Genomic DNA, 14,492 nt, shown 5'->3' with positions numbered 1-14,492 from the left:
TAATTTCCTGTAACACGTCAATGCAACAACAGTTATTGTGTATCTACCAATGACAAGATGGAAAATATTCCACCAACCCCCAAATCATAGCTTCAAACAGGCAACTAACTAACTAACTAACTAACCTCTACATCAGGTGTCGGTTAGATTAATCACAGATTAATCACACCTCCACCGAGCGGCTCAACGAGCCTCGTTGACTCCGCCCAGTGACCGCTCGATTTAAACGATTGAGCTTGCATTTTTTCTTTCCTTGGATGAGATTTTAAAAGGTTTCCCAGTTGGACCTTGATGGAAAGGATGGCGACCGACTTGCTCAGCACACCACAAAGCTGGAGGAGGGAGCCCGAGCGGGGAGGAAGGGGCAGGGCCCGGCGACGGCCACCTGCTCCTCGTCTCTTCGCCCGCCAAGCCTGGAGCGACATGACACAGAACCAAGGGCCACAAAAGGAAGCGGCGTCGCGGTGGAGACACAAAAGGATTTGTGCTCGCTGGCGGCGGCGGTGGCGGCCGGCTAACGTGTCGGAGACCCGGAGAGCACCTGATTCATTCCTGCGGGAGGGCTATTAATCTTTTCAAGCACCCAGAATCGCTTTGGCTCTCAGGGGAAAAAAGGAGAGGAGATTGACTTTTCTATTACAATCAACCAGAGGCTGCGCGTATTCACAGCAAGGTCACAATAGAGCCACTGCTATGGAGACTCTCTTTTGATAGGAAAAAGGGAGCCAAAGGGCCCCCCCCCCACCCTCTCAAACCGCCACGGACATAATAATAAAAAAACCTGAATGGCTGAGGGTTTTTTTTTTTTAAACACGGATAAGAGACCATGTTGCACCCTAATAACCTCTAGGAGCCTCCTAGAAATCTAGGAAACCAACTGGCTCTTGATTGCAAAGCACTACAGACTGTAAACCCTTTTTACGTCAATACTTTTATTGTTGTTGGTCTTTCTGCTGCTCCTTCACTTTACCTTCAATCTGGCCTTGTGTGTTCAACATGAGGAAGGGGGAGGCGGGGGCATCTTGATTTTGTTTGTCAACAGTCAATACCTGAGGAGCAACAGTAGGAGGTGAGTCCAGGTTTTGAAATCTCTCTGTGATTTCAAACGATGGCGCCACCAGCACAGAGCCCAGTCAGACGCTTCACGTAGACAACAAAACAATAACAACGACGACAACTCCGCCCACATTGCGGTGGAACTCGCTCATTGCGGAAAAGGAGTCAAACCGAGTTGAGTGGAGGTGGTTAGCGCTAACACTGTCTAATGGAAAAGCACCATTAGTCTACATCAAAATGTCACCATATCCCTTTAGAGACATATATTCTGCTGGGGGACCTCAGAGGAACTGTTGGGTACGGCGCGCTGCAAGCTAATGGGCTAATTAGCTGTGTGGCCCTTCAGCCCTGAACATGTTTTAGTCCATGTTATTGAACCCCAAGGGGGTGGGGGTGGGGGTGGGGGTAGGGGGGTGTGGGGTCAAAGGTTGAGCTGGCTACAAGACTGAAGGGGCTGATTTATCAAAAACGGGGCGCACGCGTCGCATTCATTAGCGCCTTGAATAATTTATCACTGGGCATCGTTACGTCGGCCTCTGGTGGAGAGCGGAGTCTCTGCCGGTGAGGGGGATTAATCGCAGGAGAAGCTACCGGAGCGCGGGAGACGGCGGCGCTAATGGGCGAACACAGAGGACCTTTTAAAATGAAAAACGACAGTGGGACCCAGTGTCACTTAATCAATGTGGAACCCTGGTGGAGAGAAAGGACGGAACCAGTGTCTGCCTGGGGGCGGAGTCCCGTCCCTGGGTAGAGAGCAGCAGCAGCAGCAGCAGCAGCAGCAGCAGCTGCAGCTGTATTAAATGTCCAACTTTTCGCACCGTAACTCATGTGAGGACGCGGCGATGACTCACTGACTCGCTCCCGGTGGGCTTGTTGACGAGCGGCTCGTCTCCTCTCGGGAGGAGCTTAACAGCGCCATCCATCACGCTGTAACACAATGACGCCTCCCGCCGCAGGGGCCATCATCAGCACCGGGGGCTCCCTGAGCTGCCTTCAAATTCTGTGCGGGAATGAAATTCCCAGCCTGAGGTGACACACTCCATCGATCCGTCCCTCCGCCGGAGACGAGTGGTTAGGAACGCCGACGGCTGACACGTTCTCATTTCCACGTGGCGTCCGAGGCAGCGAGGACGCCGACGGCTAAAAGTCTGAAGCCAGTAGGCCAATAGATTTTCCCCTAACGTGATTCAGACACGCCCACTTCACCAAATTGCTCTGCTTGATTAAGGAGCAGATCGGCCTGCCGCCCCAGACTGTGGTTCAGCTTAAACCTAAAAAAAATTAAGCCCACAAGGAAAATTTAGGTTTGTACGACGTCAATTCTGAGCTAGCTGGGCATCGAGTCTGCCAGAAGACCCAGTCATAAAATGGCGGGTTCTGACGTGACAGGAAGTAGTGTTGTGGTACTGGACATCGGTCTTTGTCTCAGACCACTTTTTAAGGGCCTTGGTCTCGGTCTCGGACTCAGAGGCCTTTTTACTGGGTCTGGTCTCGGTCTGGGACTGGGACTGGAGGCACCGGGGATTTTTGATCCAGACCAGTCAAGACTCAGCCAACACTGTAATGACTGTAATGATATATAGAGTCCTGGTCTGGTCTGGAGAATCTCTAGTCTTGATAATGTCTCGGTCTAGGTTGGTGTGGTCTTGAATACAACACAAACAGGAAGTGTGAACCCAATATCAACTTACCAGGAAGCCTCTTTGCTTTCCCTCTGATTGGCTCATCTGACAGTGAAGCCATGTGATTGGCCCAAACTGTGTGCGAAACACCAAAGAAGAACTGTTGGAAGGTGACAAGATTACATTTTAACTTAATTGGTCCTTTCCCAAATGGACGTGTTGCAATATAGCTCATTGCCTCAAGTTTCTGATAGAACCAGGATGTAGCTGCACAAAGCAGCTTTTCCTGACGGGCAGAGGCTCAGCGTTTGGATTTGGAGAATCCAGGCAAAATCTGAAAAAAAAACAAAACCCAACAACAACAACATTGTTTTGGCTCCCTCCCATCTGAACATGTGAAATAAATGCAGTGGATTAGCGAAGCACCCCACCTGGCTGAGCAGGTGCAGGTGCAGCTGTAGCCACAGTGGCTCCGCCCACCAGCCTGGGGCTCCTCAGGAGGCTCTTCTCTCATCTCGCCGCAGCCCTCATCCATCTCGCCACACGCGCTTCCCTGTTTGTTTTCCTCTCGTCTGGCTCGCCGCCGCCGCCGATATTGAGCCGTGTTGACGCTGCTCCTCCGCTCCTCCCACATGAATCAATCTCTCCCCGCTTAGCGCCGCCGCTCTCCCCCGCTTCAATCGATGGCGGCGCTTTGGGAAGTGCCTCTCCTGCTGTTGGAGAGGAGGAGAGCGGCTCGCCCAAAAAGTTGCTCTGCCCTTGCGGGCGAGTGACGGACGACAACACAGAACAAAGAGTGACACACAGTCATCCACAGAAGCCCCACCTGCTTTTCTTTATTCAGCTCCAACACAACTAGGCCTTTAGAGAGACGCTGTTTCAATGGCCGTGAACAAACTGTATATGTTTTTTATAGTAAAAAAAAAAAAAAAAAGTTACTCATGATGAAAAAAACAAAAACAAATTTCAATGAAACCATTTAATTGAATGTGTTTTAATTCTAGGACCAGAGGGAAAGCTGTCAATTCATAACATACAAAACATACACAGAGGAAAAGAGTCAATCAAAGTTGGACTCAGGACTGAAAAAAAACCCAATAGTTTTGGTGCTGTTGTTGTTGTTGTTGTTGTTGTTGTTGTTGTTCAGGTGTCCGAGCTCGTCAGTCCACAGAGCATCATCACCACTCCCAGTGTGAGCAGCTCTGGAGGTTCACGACTGGTCCTGGACCACCAGCAGTGGGTTCCTGCGAGGAGTGACCTCCAGCAGCGTCCCCACGCTCCTCCTCTCAGGTGCCGCCACACCTTCTGGACCGCTGCTGCTGCTGCTGCTGCTGCTGCTCTCCGCCTCGCTGCCACAGCTCGGGGAGATGGTCAGCTCCTCCAGCTCCTGGATCAGCTGTTTGGCTCCCTGCGGGGGGCCGGAGGAGGTGGTGGTGGTGGTGGGGAGGGGGAGGGAGGAGGAGTCTGCCTCCGCCGTGTGCTGCTGCTGGGGGGGGGCGGGCGAAGCGGCGGTGCAGGACCGGAGCTGGAGAGGGTTGTCCCTGCACATCTCCTCCTCCACTCCCTCACTGGAGAGAGCACCGCCTCCACCTCCTCCTCCTCCTGCCTCACAGTCCTCACTCTCATCAGACGAGCTGCTGCTGCTGCTGCTGCTGTCCTCCTCCTCCTCCTCTTCTTCGTCGTCGTCCTCCTCCTCGTCGCTGGATGCCGACGTGCTCTCCCCTCCGTCTCCACCCGCCGCCGCCACCACCACCATCCTGGCCGCCGCCTCCAGCTCCTCCAGCTCCAGCCCCAGCTCTCGTTTCTGCAGGGAGGATTCTTTCAACGCGGCTGCCAGAGGCGGCAACTTCTTGGACCTGCGAGGATCCCAGGAGGAGGAGAAGGAAACAGAGGAGAGGAGAAGCGCGTTAGGGGGAGCCGCAAAGTTCCTTCGGAGGACAGAGGAGCGCTAATGAGGGGGAAAAAAAAACCAGAGGCGCGGCTCCGGCTTCACGGTCGGGCGAGTGTGACGGGGGCGTGAGGGAGCGAGTGCGCGATGGGCTCCGGCTGCGGGCGCTGGGATGATAACCGTCTGCAGATCTAACGGCCATTAACCGGCGGCGCCGCCTCATCGGAATGCTAAGCAGACGGCCGTTTGGTCCGGGCTCCATGGAATATGGAAATGCGGATGTTTTAATCATGAATGAGGAGATGAGCGGCGCTGATACGCTGCGTTTGGCTGCCACCACCACCACCTCCTCCACCACCCCCACCCTCCCCGACTCCCCCACCTCCACCTCCTCCACCCCAGCGCTGGGGGAGGCGATAAGACACGGAGAGGGATTACAGAGAGGGGGGCGCTGCTCCTGCCCCTCCCCCACCCCGCTGAACATGTGTACACACACACACACACACACACACACACACACACACACACACTTTCACCTCGGCGGTTGTGAGGAAATCCAATGAGAAGCCCAGGAGCAGGCGGCCAATCATCAGCCAGGACAAGATGTCAACTTGTTGGGTTTCTGGTTTTGTGTTTTTCAACTCCGGTCTTCATCTTCCTCGTTTCCGTTTCGACGTGAAGCTGCTGATCTCGGTGTGTGTGTGTGTGTGTGTGTGTGTTTCCTTCGAGATGTTTTTACAGCCAACAGACCGGCGTTACTGCTGCTGGCAGACCAGACGGCGGCGGAGGGTCACGTGACCGTCAGTCAGTCGCTGCCACACAGATCAACTTCAAGCTTCAAAGGCTCCAGGTTGGGATTTTTTTTGTGCTATCCTGCATCAAATCTCTTGAAGGCACAAGACAAAAGCCACATCGAGCAGGTCAAAAAAAAAAAAAGGTTGATTAATTAATCAACTGGCTAATTCGCCTCACGTGCACGCTCTTGGACTGTGGGAGGAGCCTGAAGAGAACCAAGGAGAACCGACGTCCTTCAGCCTTTAACCACGGTGTCGCTCCACCTTTTCCATAAGCAGCAAGCTGGAGATGCAACTTCAAAACCAGATATTGGGCCCAACGACTGGCTGGAGGAGAGAAACCCTGCAGGCAGGACCACCCTGGAGACCCCCGTCATCAACAAATGCGGGCTACTTGAGACGACCGAGAGGACGGACGCCTCAGAAAGTCTCAGAAACCTTCCTGAGATACAACAAGGGTTCCTGTTGTTCAGCTCTGGCTTTTTTTTTTTTTTTTTAGCATTGCATGAAAATCCTCAAAAGAAGAGAGAGAGTTTGGAGGCTGACCACCATGCTGGGACCACCATCTCCTCCTCCACCATCACCTCCACCATCACCTCCACCACTGCCTCCTCCTCCTCCTCCTCTCCTCCACCTCCAACATCACCACCTCCTCCTCCTCCTCCTCCTCCTCCTCCTCCACTGCCTCCTCCTCCTCCACCTCCACCAGAGCCTTAAGTGGTGGCCATTGGTCGCCTGGCGGGGTCAAAGAGTGTGTGCCGCCCCCATCGCCATGGTGATTACAAGGTGACCCCAGAGGTCACTGCCATTCAGGCTCCAACCATTCACTGTGTGTGTGTGTGTGTGTGTGTGTGTGTGTGTGTGTGTGTGTTCCGCTGCCACTCACATTTTCACACCTCTCTCCCTTTCCCTCCCTCTCTCTCCCCCCCCCCGGCCATGGACTCACTGCTGAGCACTGCGATGGCTCCTCATTACCGGACGCTCTACTAATGAGTCCCCCGCTCACCCCCCCTCGCCCCTACACACTCCCCCCTCTCACCCTGGAATGCGGAGCGTGTTTATGGAAAGTGTGCGGCGCTCGTTTACGACCTCACCGGGGGGAATGTGTAAACAAACGGTCTGGTTGCGCTGCAGCCGGAGACGCAGGAGTAGAAAGAAGAAGAAGTGGCGACGAGGGGAACTCTCTCTCTCTCTCTCTCGCTCTCTCTCTCTCTCTGTCTGTCTCTTGAAAAAAAGTTTCTTGGCAGTTTCACTGGACCGCAGCGCTGCAGCGTTTAGAGCTGCGGCCAACACACTGGCTCGGGCAGCCTGCCAGCTCACAATGCAGAGAAATCCTCCCCTCAACTTCTTGTGGATTTTTTTTTTTCTCCTCAAGCAGCCTCCCGAGCCGGAGCTGAGAATTTACGACGTTCAGAAAAAAACCATGTAGAAAATGTGATGCAGCGGCGTCCTGAGGAACGGGGGGAGGAGGGGGAGGGGGGTGGGAGTGGGGGGGTATTAGTAATGTGAGAGTTTCTCTCGGAAAAATGTATTCAGTTTGGCGAGAGCGACTTCAGCAGCAGAACGCCCCTGATGGTTCCTCTGATGGTTCCAACTCAGAGCCGCTGGATGGGAAGACACCTGGTGAGCTCCACAGGCACAGCAGGTGCAGTTCAAAGCGTGTTGACCACCTGTTTGGGAACGGCTATGGACCTGCAGGTGCGGGTGCAGAAGCTCTGGCCACATCAGAGATTTGAGCTTTTCATTCCCCCCCCCGAACTCGCAACCTAATTGCTGAGAGGCGACATTACAGCTGCAGCACCATGTAGCCCAACTTGTCTTCAACACCATGGAAACGCTCCGATGTCATCGATCTCGTCTCTGACCTCATGTCATGTGAATGTATCAGCTGTCTGAATATATATGTATATATATATATATATATATGTATATATATACATATATACATATATACATATATATACACACATACATATACACATATATATATACACACACACACTGCACGGACCCCCCCCAGTAGGTTCTTTGGAGAACCCAGTGGTTGTTTTTCCATCTCCATGGAGATGAGCAGCTGGATCTGAACGCGCTGTGCAGACGCCCTCCGGCTCTCCGGCTAGACGACATCAAGACATTAAAGCTGTGCACGGAGCGCCGTGCGCAGCCCCGTGCGCAGGCCTCTCCGTGCACACGCTGTTCAGGCGTTCGCAGTAGAGCTTCCTGCAGCGGCCAGACGAGCTCCGCTGCAGAGCCTCGCCGCCGTCCAGCCACTTCAAACCACCGCACTCCCTCTCTTCCCCCCCGTGGGAAGTCATTATTGAGTTAGCGTCGGGGAGGCGCGCTTGTTTTCTCTGCCCTCCCTCTCCCACTCCCCACCCCTCTCGGGCCTGCGGTGAACACAAAGGGCCGCGTCCGGGAGGGGGGGGGGGGGTTTGGGGGGATAATGTTGTACACAAGCCAGTCATTACCGCAGCGCCGCCGCTGTGGTTGGCCGTCATTAAAGCCAGGAGAGTGGGGGGTGGGGGGGTGGAGTCGGGAAGGGGGAGGAGTTTACACATCGGAAAACTTCTGCCTGATAGCAACAAACAACAACAACAACAACAAGACAACAGCAACGAAAAAGGGGAGAAGACGCTTCCAAGTCTTTCACACGAGACTGTGGAGGAGTCTGGGAGTGAGGGCATGTGCACTCGTGGCATCCAAGAGAGAGAGAGAGAGAGAGAGAGAGAGAGAGAGAGAGAGAAGAGAGAGAGACAGAGACAGAGGAGAGAGACAGAGACAGAGAGGAGAGAGAGAGAGACAGAGGAGAGAGAGAGAGAGAGAGGAGAGAGAGAAGAGAGAGAGAGGGAGGAGAGAGACAGAGAGACAGAGACAGAGAGAGGAGAGAGACAGAGGAGAGAGAGAGAGACAGAGAGGAGAGAGAGAGAGACAGAGGAGAGAGAGGAGAGAGAGAGAGCCAGAGAGAGGAGAGAGAGAGACAGAGGAGAGAGAGGAGAGAGAGAGACAGAGGAGAGAGAGACAGAGGAGAGAGAGAGGGAGACAGAGGAGAGAGAGAGAGAGAGGGAGGAGAGGGACAGAGAGAGAGGAGAGAGAGAGAGAGGGAGGAGAGAGAGAGAGGAGAGAGGAGAGAGAGCAGCTAAATGACATTGTGACATTTCCTTCATCAGTGGAAAAGCCAACTGGCTCAGCGGTTCTTCAGAGACGCCTCTGTGATAAGAGCTCGCCGTCATCAGACGCACAAATGTGAAATGTGTGTAACACGAGCGCAAGATTTCTCCCAACGCAGCTCGGAGGAATAAGAACACACACACACACACACACACACACACACACACACACACACACACACACACACACACACACACACACACACACACACACACACACACGGCATCGCTCTCTTGACTGAGTGTTTGAAATGAAAGCTTGAGATGGCCGGCAATTGCCAGCCGGAACGGCGGCACGGTTCGGAAATGGGAGAGAGAGACATACAGAGAGACTGTGAGAGAGAGAAGGAGAGAGAGAGAGAGAGGGCGAGAGAGAGAGAGAGAGAGACATTGATCCAACAGAGAGAGAGAGAGTCTCGCGCACGTACACGTACACAAAAAGCGAGGCCTCTGCGGTTTGCGGTGGAGTGTATGAAGGAATGTGGGAAAATTCCCAAAAAATTCCTCCGGAGACGAGAGTGTCGGTGCTTCGGCCGCCCGTCGATCGATCCGTCACGGACGACTGCAGGCGGGTCGGCCGAGTCAACTCTGATCCGAGTCACCGGTTCCTTCCACACCCTCCGGAACCGACGTCGGCCCTGTTCTGGTTTTCACTCGGAGCGGCTTTGGGTTCCAACGACGCCGCTCCGGCAGCAGCAGCTGCTGCTGTTTAGCCCGGAGAGCATCGTCAGCGTGGGAAGACTGGGACTGACACAGCGAGTCACATGATGCTCAGTCTCCACTTGAGAAGACCAGCGCTGGGCGTCTGAACCACGACTGAGATAAAGTCCAGCATCTGCAAACATCTGCAAACATCTGCTTTGCAAACATCGACTTCCAATCCTCCGACTCTCTGAGCCGCCCAGTCAAAGCGGAGAGGGAGAGGAAGTTCCTCGTGCTTTACGAGCCGGGCGGCGGCGAGTGGCTGGGTGGGGGCGGGGTTAAGTGAAGGGGGGTGGTGGGTGTTTGGTGGGTGTTGACCCCGGACCACCAGGCTCAAGTCTGTCTTTAGTGGGAGAGGGGGGGGGGTCCTCGTCTGACACGCTGACCCTCACGCTCGACCTCTTTGGCCCTGAAACACTCTCTCGTCTGAGCCTCGGACTCCTCTCCCTGCAGGGGTGTGTGTGTGTGTGTGTGTGTGTGTGTGTGGGGGGGGGGGGTAGCTATTAGACATCCGGCAGAGACGAGCGGAGGAGGAATGAGACCTGCGGGAGGTTGGGTGTCGTCCTCCAGGTCTCAGCATCAGTCTGCTGGTTTGAACCCTGAGCTTGAGTGATTCATGACGGGAGTTCGCCAGATGACCTCTGACCCCAGGAAAAGGTTTGTGTCAATTTCCCAGTGGCAAAACCAGACAAAAGGGGAGGAAACAAAAAAAAAACTGACTTTCCACGGAAACTCGACTCTCCTCTCCTCACCTCCCCTCCCTCCATCCCTCCATCCCTCTCTGAACAAACCCCCTCCAGCACATCGTATGCACTCGAGTCTCCCCCACCCCTCCCCCCTTGCAAGAATCTAATTGACCCAATTAACGAGGCAGGCAGGCAGGCTGGCTGGCTGGCTGGCTGTGCACCGGTGCTGAATGGAAGCGGTGGTGTCCCTCCGCTGCGAGTCCAGCCAGTGTAACACAACGCCGGGCTTATGAGCTTTTTGTGCGTCTGCGTTGTGCAGCTGAGAGTGAGAGAGTCCAGCTTGGCCTCCATCCAGAGCTCCTCTCAAGCAGCCAGAGCACCACAAAGAGGAGAAAGAGGAGACAGACGAGGAGGAGGAGGAAGTGAAGTGAGGCCACTGGATTTTATTCTCCTCAGTCCAGCAGCCCTGGGCGGGCGGGGGGTGGGGGTCCGGCACCCGAGGGACCTTCAAAGGGCCCCCGACGGGGACGACGGACTCCCTCTGGAGCGACGCCCGGCCGCTGACAGTGGGGAGATAATTAGAGCCGCACACGTTTAAACAGCATCCGCTGCACGGAGTCAGAGCGGCGCTGAAATTTCATCTCCCGCAGCAGGAAAAAAAAGAAAAGGTTTCCCATCCAGGACGAGAGGAGAGGAGAGGAGAAGAGAGGAGAGGAGAGGAGAGAGGAGGAGAGGAGAGGAGGAGAGAGGAGGAGAGGAGAGGAGGAGAGAGGAGGAGAGAGGAGAGGGGAGGAGAGGAGAGGGGAGGAGAGAGAGGAGAGGAGAGGGGAGGAGAGGAGAGGGGAGGAGAGGAGGAGAGAGAGGAGAGGAGGAGAGGAGGAGAGAGAGGAGGAGAGGATAGGAGCGGAGAGGAGGAGAGGGGAGGGGAGGGGAGGGGAGAGCGACGCTCAGCTTTTCAAAGCGCTCCAACTCCGGCGTGTGAGAGTTGGGAAAGGGGGAGCGGCTTAAATCACGCTGACGCCTTTACGAGGTCGTAAATTTGAAGGCCGACGCCGCCGCAGTCGGAGCGACTCGAGCAGCGGAGAGGCGATAAATCTGCAGGGGGACGGTGGGGGGTGTTTGTCGCGTCCGTCCGTCCGTCCGTCCGTCACGCGTCAGCTGGTTACGTCGGCCTCGTCAACGGGCGAGCAAGCGACAAGACATGAGAGAGAGCGAGAGAGAGAGAGGGAGACGGAGACGACTCACTTAGCGGAGGATGTCAGAAGCAGCGGAGGGAGGAGGATGGGGGGGGCTGGTGGTGGTGGTGGTGGTGGTGGGGAGGGTTGAGAGGGGGGCGGTCTTGGATATCATCGCGGCGAGGGAAAACAATGAGCGGACCATCTGTCATCAGACGCCGTCAGACAGGCTGCCTGAACAAACGGCTCGGGGGCCGGGGGAGCGTTCCAAACCTCAGAGACTCACGGCCGAGTCGGAGCGCCGCTGCTCTGCGTGTGCAGGGAGCGCCGCGCCCAGTGGTGTTCCACCGCGTTGGTGTTTTTTTTTCTTTTTTTCTTTTTTAAATCGAGTGCTCGGCGGTTGTTTGCTTTAACCCAAATTCAAAGGTTTCCACCGTCTGGCGACCTGATCAGGTGATAAAAGTTGTTGAGTTTCCTCCTCAGTCCTCAGAGTGAGTGGTTTCTCCGGCCAGGTGACGGAGATCCGGCCGGAAGGCGAGACCACCGACATCTTTTATTAGCAGCCACAGACAGCACACAAATATGTGTGTATATATATACACGTGCATCATCTCTCATCTTCTTTAGTGGGACAACTGTGGCTGCCAAAGACTTTGTTTGCCCCACTGTTTATATATGTACACATGCATACATATATTCATACATTAGGCGTTTTTGGTCAAAAATAAAATCCTGATTTTTTTCCCTCTGAAATCTCGTTAAAAACGCTACAAAAACGGGACAAGTGCGTGTTGTATGCGACTTTGTAAAAATAATTTAGCAGGTCGTGGTGAGGGCAGCAAACAGAATTGCTTCCTGGTTTTAACACCTGCTGTGGCTCGGGCAGATGCCAGTAAACATAGGCATAGGGGGGGTTACTACGTTACCCAAGAGGCGCCAACCCGGAAGCATGAAAGAGGAAAATCGATTTTCCGATTTTCCTCGACTTAACATCGTTACGACTAAAAAAAAATAAAAATCTGATCTCGATTTAAAATCGATGAATCGCACAGGCCTTGCATACATATGTAAGAGCAATGCTGGCAGTGCAGGAGCAGGGAGAGGTGGAGGTGGAGGTGGAGGTGTGGTGGTGGTGGCGGTCACTAAAATCCCTGCAGAGCATTTACGGTTGTTTGCATGCTGGCGCTGAGCCCACCATCCTCAGCCGGGCTCTTCCCAGACGGAGGGAGCGCGGCGCTGGCTCGGACCCGAGGCCGGCAGCAAAAACAGAGCTCGTTAATGAGTAATGCGCTCGCAGGCGACCCTCGGAAAACACGCAGAGTCACTGCGAGACGGGATTGGACGGGATTGGACGGGAGAGACGGCGGCTTACTTGACCCTCTGGATCCAGACGCAGTAGTCGCTGACGTACAGGTCGTTGAGGATGTAGGCCGGCTCGTTCTCCCGGAAGACTCGGTGAACCTCCAGCAGGCATCTGAGGACGCAGGCCTTCCCTGGGCACAGCAACACAAGCAGCAGGTTTGCATTTCACAACGGATTTATTTTTCTCCCCGCTCGCTATTAAAGGAGGACGACGCCCGGCGAGAGTCGGCGGGCGGCCGTCCAAAGACTTGAGCTCATTGTTCCATATGTTTTAAAAAAAAAAAAAGGTGAGCCTGGGGGGGCTGGCAGTGGGATCACAGTGAGCTGCGCAGTCATTTGATCCATACGGTGAAGACTCCCCCGCTTAGGAAAAAGAGGTTCGTCAAAAACAAAAAAAAGGAAAAAGGAGGAAAAGGAAACGGAGCCCAGAGGGGAGGAGTCTATTCTTAACGCTGCCTCCTGTCAATCCGCCGCTGCGTCTTCTCAGGGTTTTTTTCCATGTCAGAGAGGTTTTCTGTCAAAAGGCGGCGCTGTGTTTTTGATTGGGTTTCTCTCCCCCCCCCCCCGCTTTTTGTTCCCCCCCACCCCCCAACCTGTCAAGCGAAGGCGCCTGCCCGTGCAGCTGCTGTGCAGCATCATTACAAGCCCTCTGAGCCGAATCTCAATCAGCTTCCGCTTGTGATCTGACGGAGCCGAGAGCCGAGATCCACGGGGCTGGATGGATCAGCGCCGCCAGGGCCTTTTCTTCCCTCTCTCTCTCTTTTCTTTGGTTCTTCTTGCCGCCGCATCGGCACGCGAGGGGGAAAAGCATCAGAGGCGGTGGAGAAATGCATCTGGATTTCTCCTCGTTGGTCTCACCATCTTTTCCTTGCTCCACCTTTCCAACTGAAAGACTCGGTGCCAGGGTGGTGACCACGCCCACCACCCAGCCAGGCGCTGGCTCCGCCCTTTGACACCGCCTTGGCGTTGGTCCCACTCCAAAGCAATCACGGTGGAAGCGTGAGTTGAAGCTTCTTTGCTTGGATTGTGGATTGATTGACACGAGGTTGCTCCACTGGACCTTTTCGACCCACTCAGACTCTGCTGGTTGCAACCAAGCAGGGAAACTGCAGCAAACGTTTCAAATTGTTTGAGCAACTTGAACCTTGTAAACTCCCCCAGTGGGCCAGAAACAAACACCCGCAGGTCTGCACTTGATTGTGGCTTCACTTCCTTATGTTGACACACTGCAAATAGAATAATATTGAAAAAAAACAAACCCAAAAAACCCCTGTAAATATTTTAGCAAGCTACAGTCTTGCATCAGCTTCTGGTTGGAGGTAAACGATTCCATGAGACCATGAGGATCTATTTTGTGCATCGGTGGACTTCAGTGTGTGTGTGTGTGTGTGTGTGTGTGTGTGTGTGTGTGTGTGTGTGTGTGTGTGTGTGTGTGTGAAGCTTTTGATTCGCTGCCACGGAACCGAGGGCGGAGGAGGCATCAGAAACTGAGATTAATATCTCCAAATCCTTGGCGCATGAAAGCGCAGAGTCTGCTGGGCGGACGGTCGCGGATCGTCGGATAAACATGTGCTGCTCGGCGACGGGCAGCAGAGGAGCGGCTTTACGTTTGGGTTGGCGCCCGCCGCGCTAGAGGTCGTCACAGAATAAATCTACTGGGAGAAATCAAACACTGGAGGCCTTGTTTATCATTTGTCGTCTGAGGTTTTTTTGTTTTTTTTCATGCAGAAGCAGCCATCGACCCGGTGACGGAGCTGCGGTGTATCGCCGCAGTGCTTCGCAATCAGAGCTTGATCCTCATTGAGATAACTCCTCCTCCTCCTCACATGGAAGCCACAGTGACCGGTCCAACCAGCTCTGGATACCTCGACCACCTTCTTCTTCGTTGGTTTATCTGAATATGCGCTCTTTCAACCTAATTGCGAAACGCATCGTCAGGCAGTAGAATTGTCCACACCAGGCTTCCTTATGAATATTTTGGCGCAACATGGCAGCTAACTGGGAGCAGGACCCTTATTGCTCCATGTATGTTCTTCTATA

General features: G+C 54.2%; 1 protein-coding gene across 1 annotated transcript in view; it reads right to left on the bottom strand.

Moving 5' to 3' along the window:
• Positions 1–3,488: 3,488 nt before the first annotated feature.
• shq1 (SHQ1, H/ACA ribonucleoprotein assembly factor) overlaps positions 3,489–14,492 on the bottom strand; it is a 29,954-nt gene continuing 18,950 nt past the window's right edge. The window contains exons 11-12 of the mRNA XM_076015693.1: positions 12,463–12,583; positions 3,489–4,534 (exon numbers count right to left, since the gene is read on the bottom strand). Coding sequence (XP_075871808.1) covers positions 3,889–4,534; positions 12,463–12,583 — 767 coding nt within the window. The 3' untranslated portion in view covers positions 3,489–3,888. The remainder of the gene's footprint in view (positions 4,535–12,462; positions 12,584–14,492) is intronic.

Source organism: Nelusetta ayraudi, unplaced genomic scaffold (genome assembly GCF_046127955.1).
Source record: "Nelusetta ayraudi isolate G7.1 ecotype Tasmania unplaced genomic scaffold, CSIRO-AGI_Nayr_v1 ptg000193l, whole genome shotgun sequence".
NCBI classification, from domain to species: Eukaryota; Metazoa; Chordata; class Actinopteri; order Tetraodontiformes; family Monacanthidae; genus Nelusetta; species Nelusetta ayraudi.
This window is presented reverse-complemented; position numbering and strand designations above follow the sequence as displayed.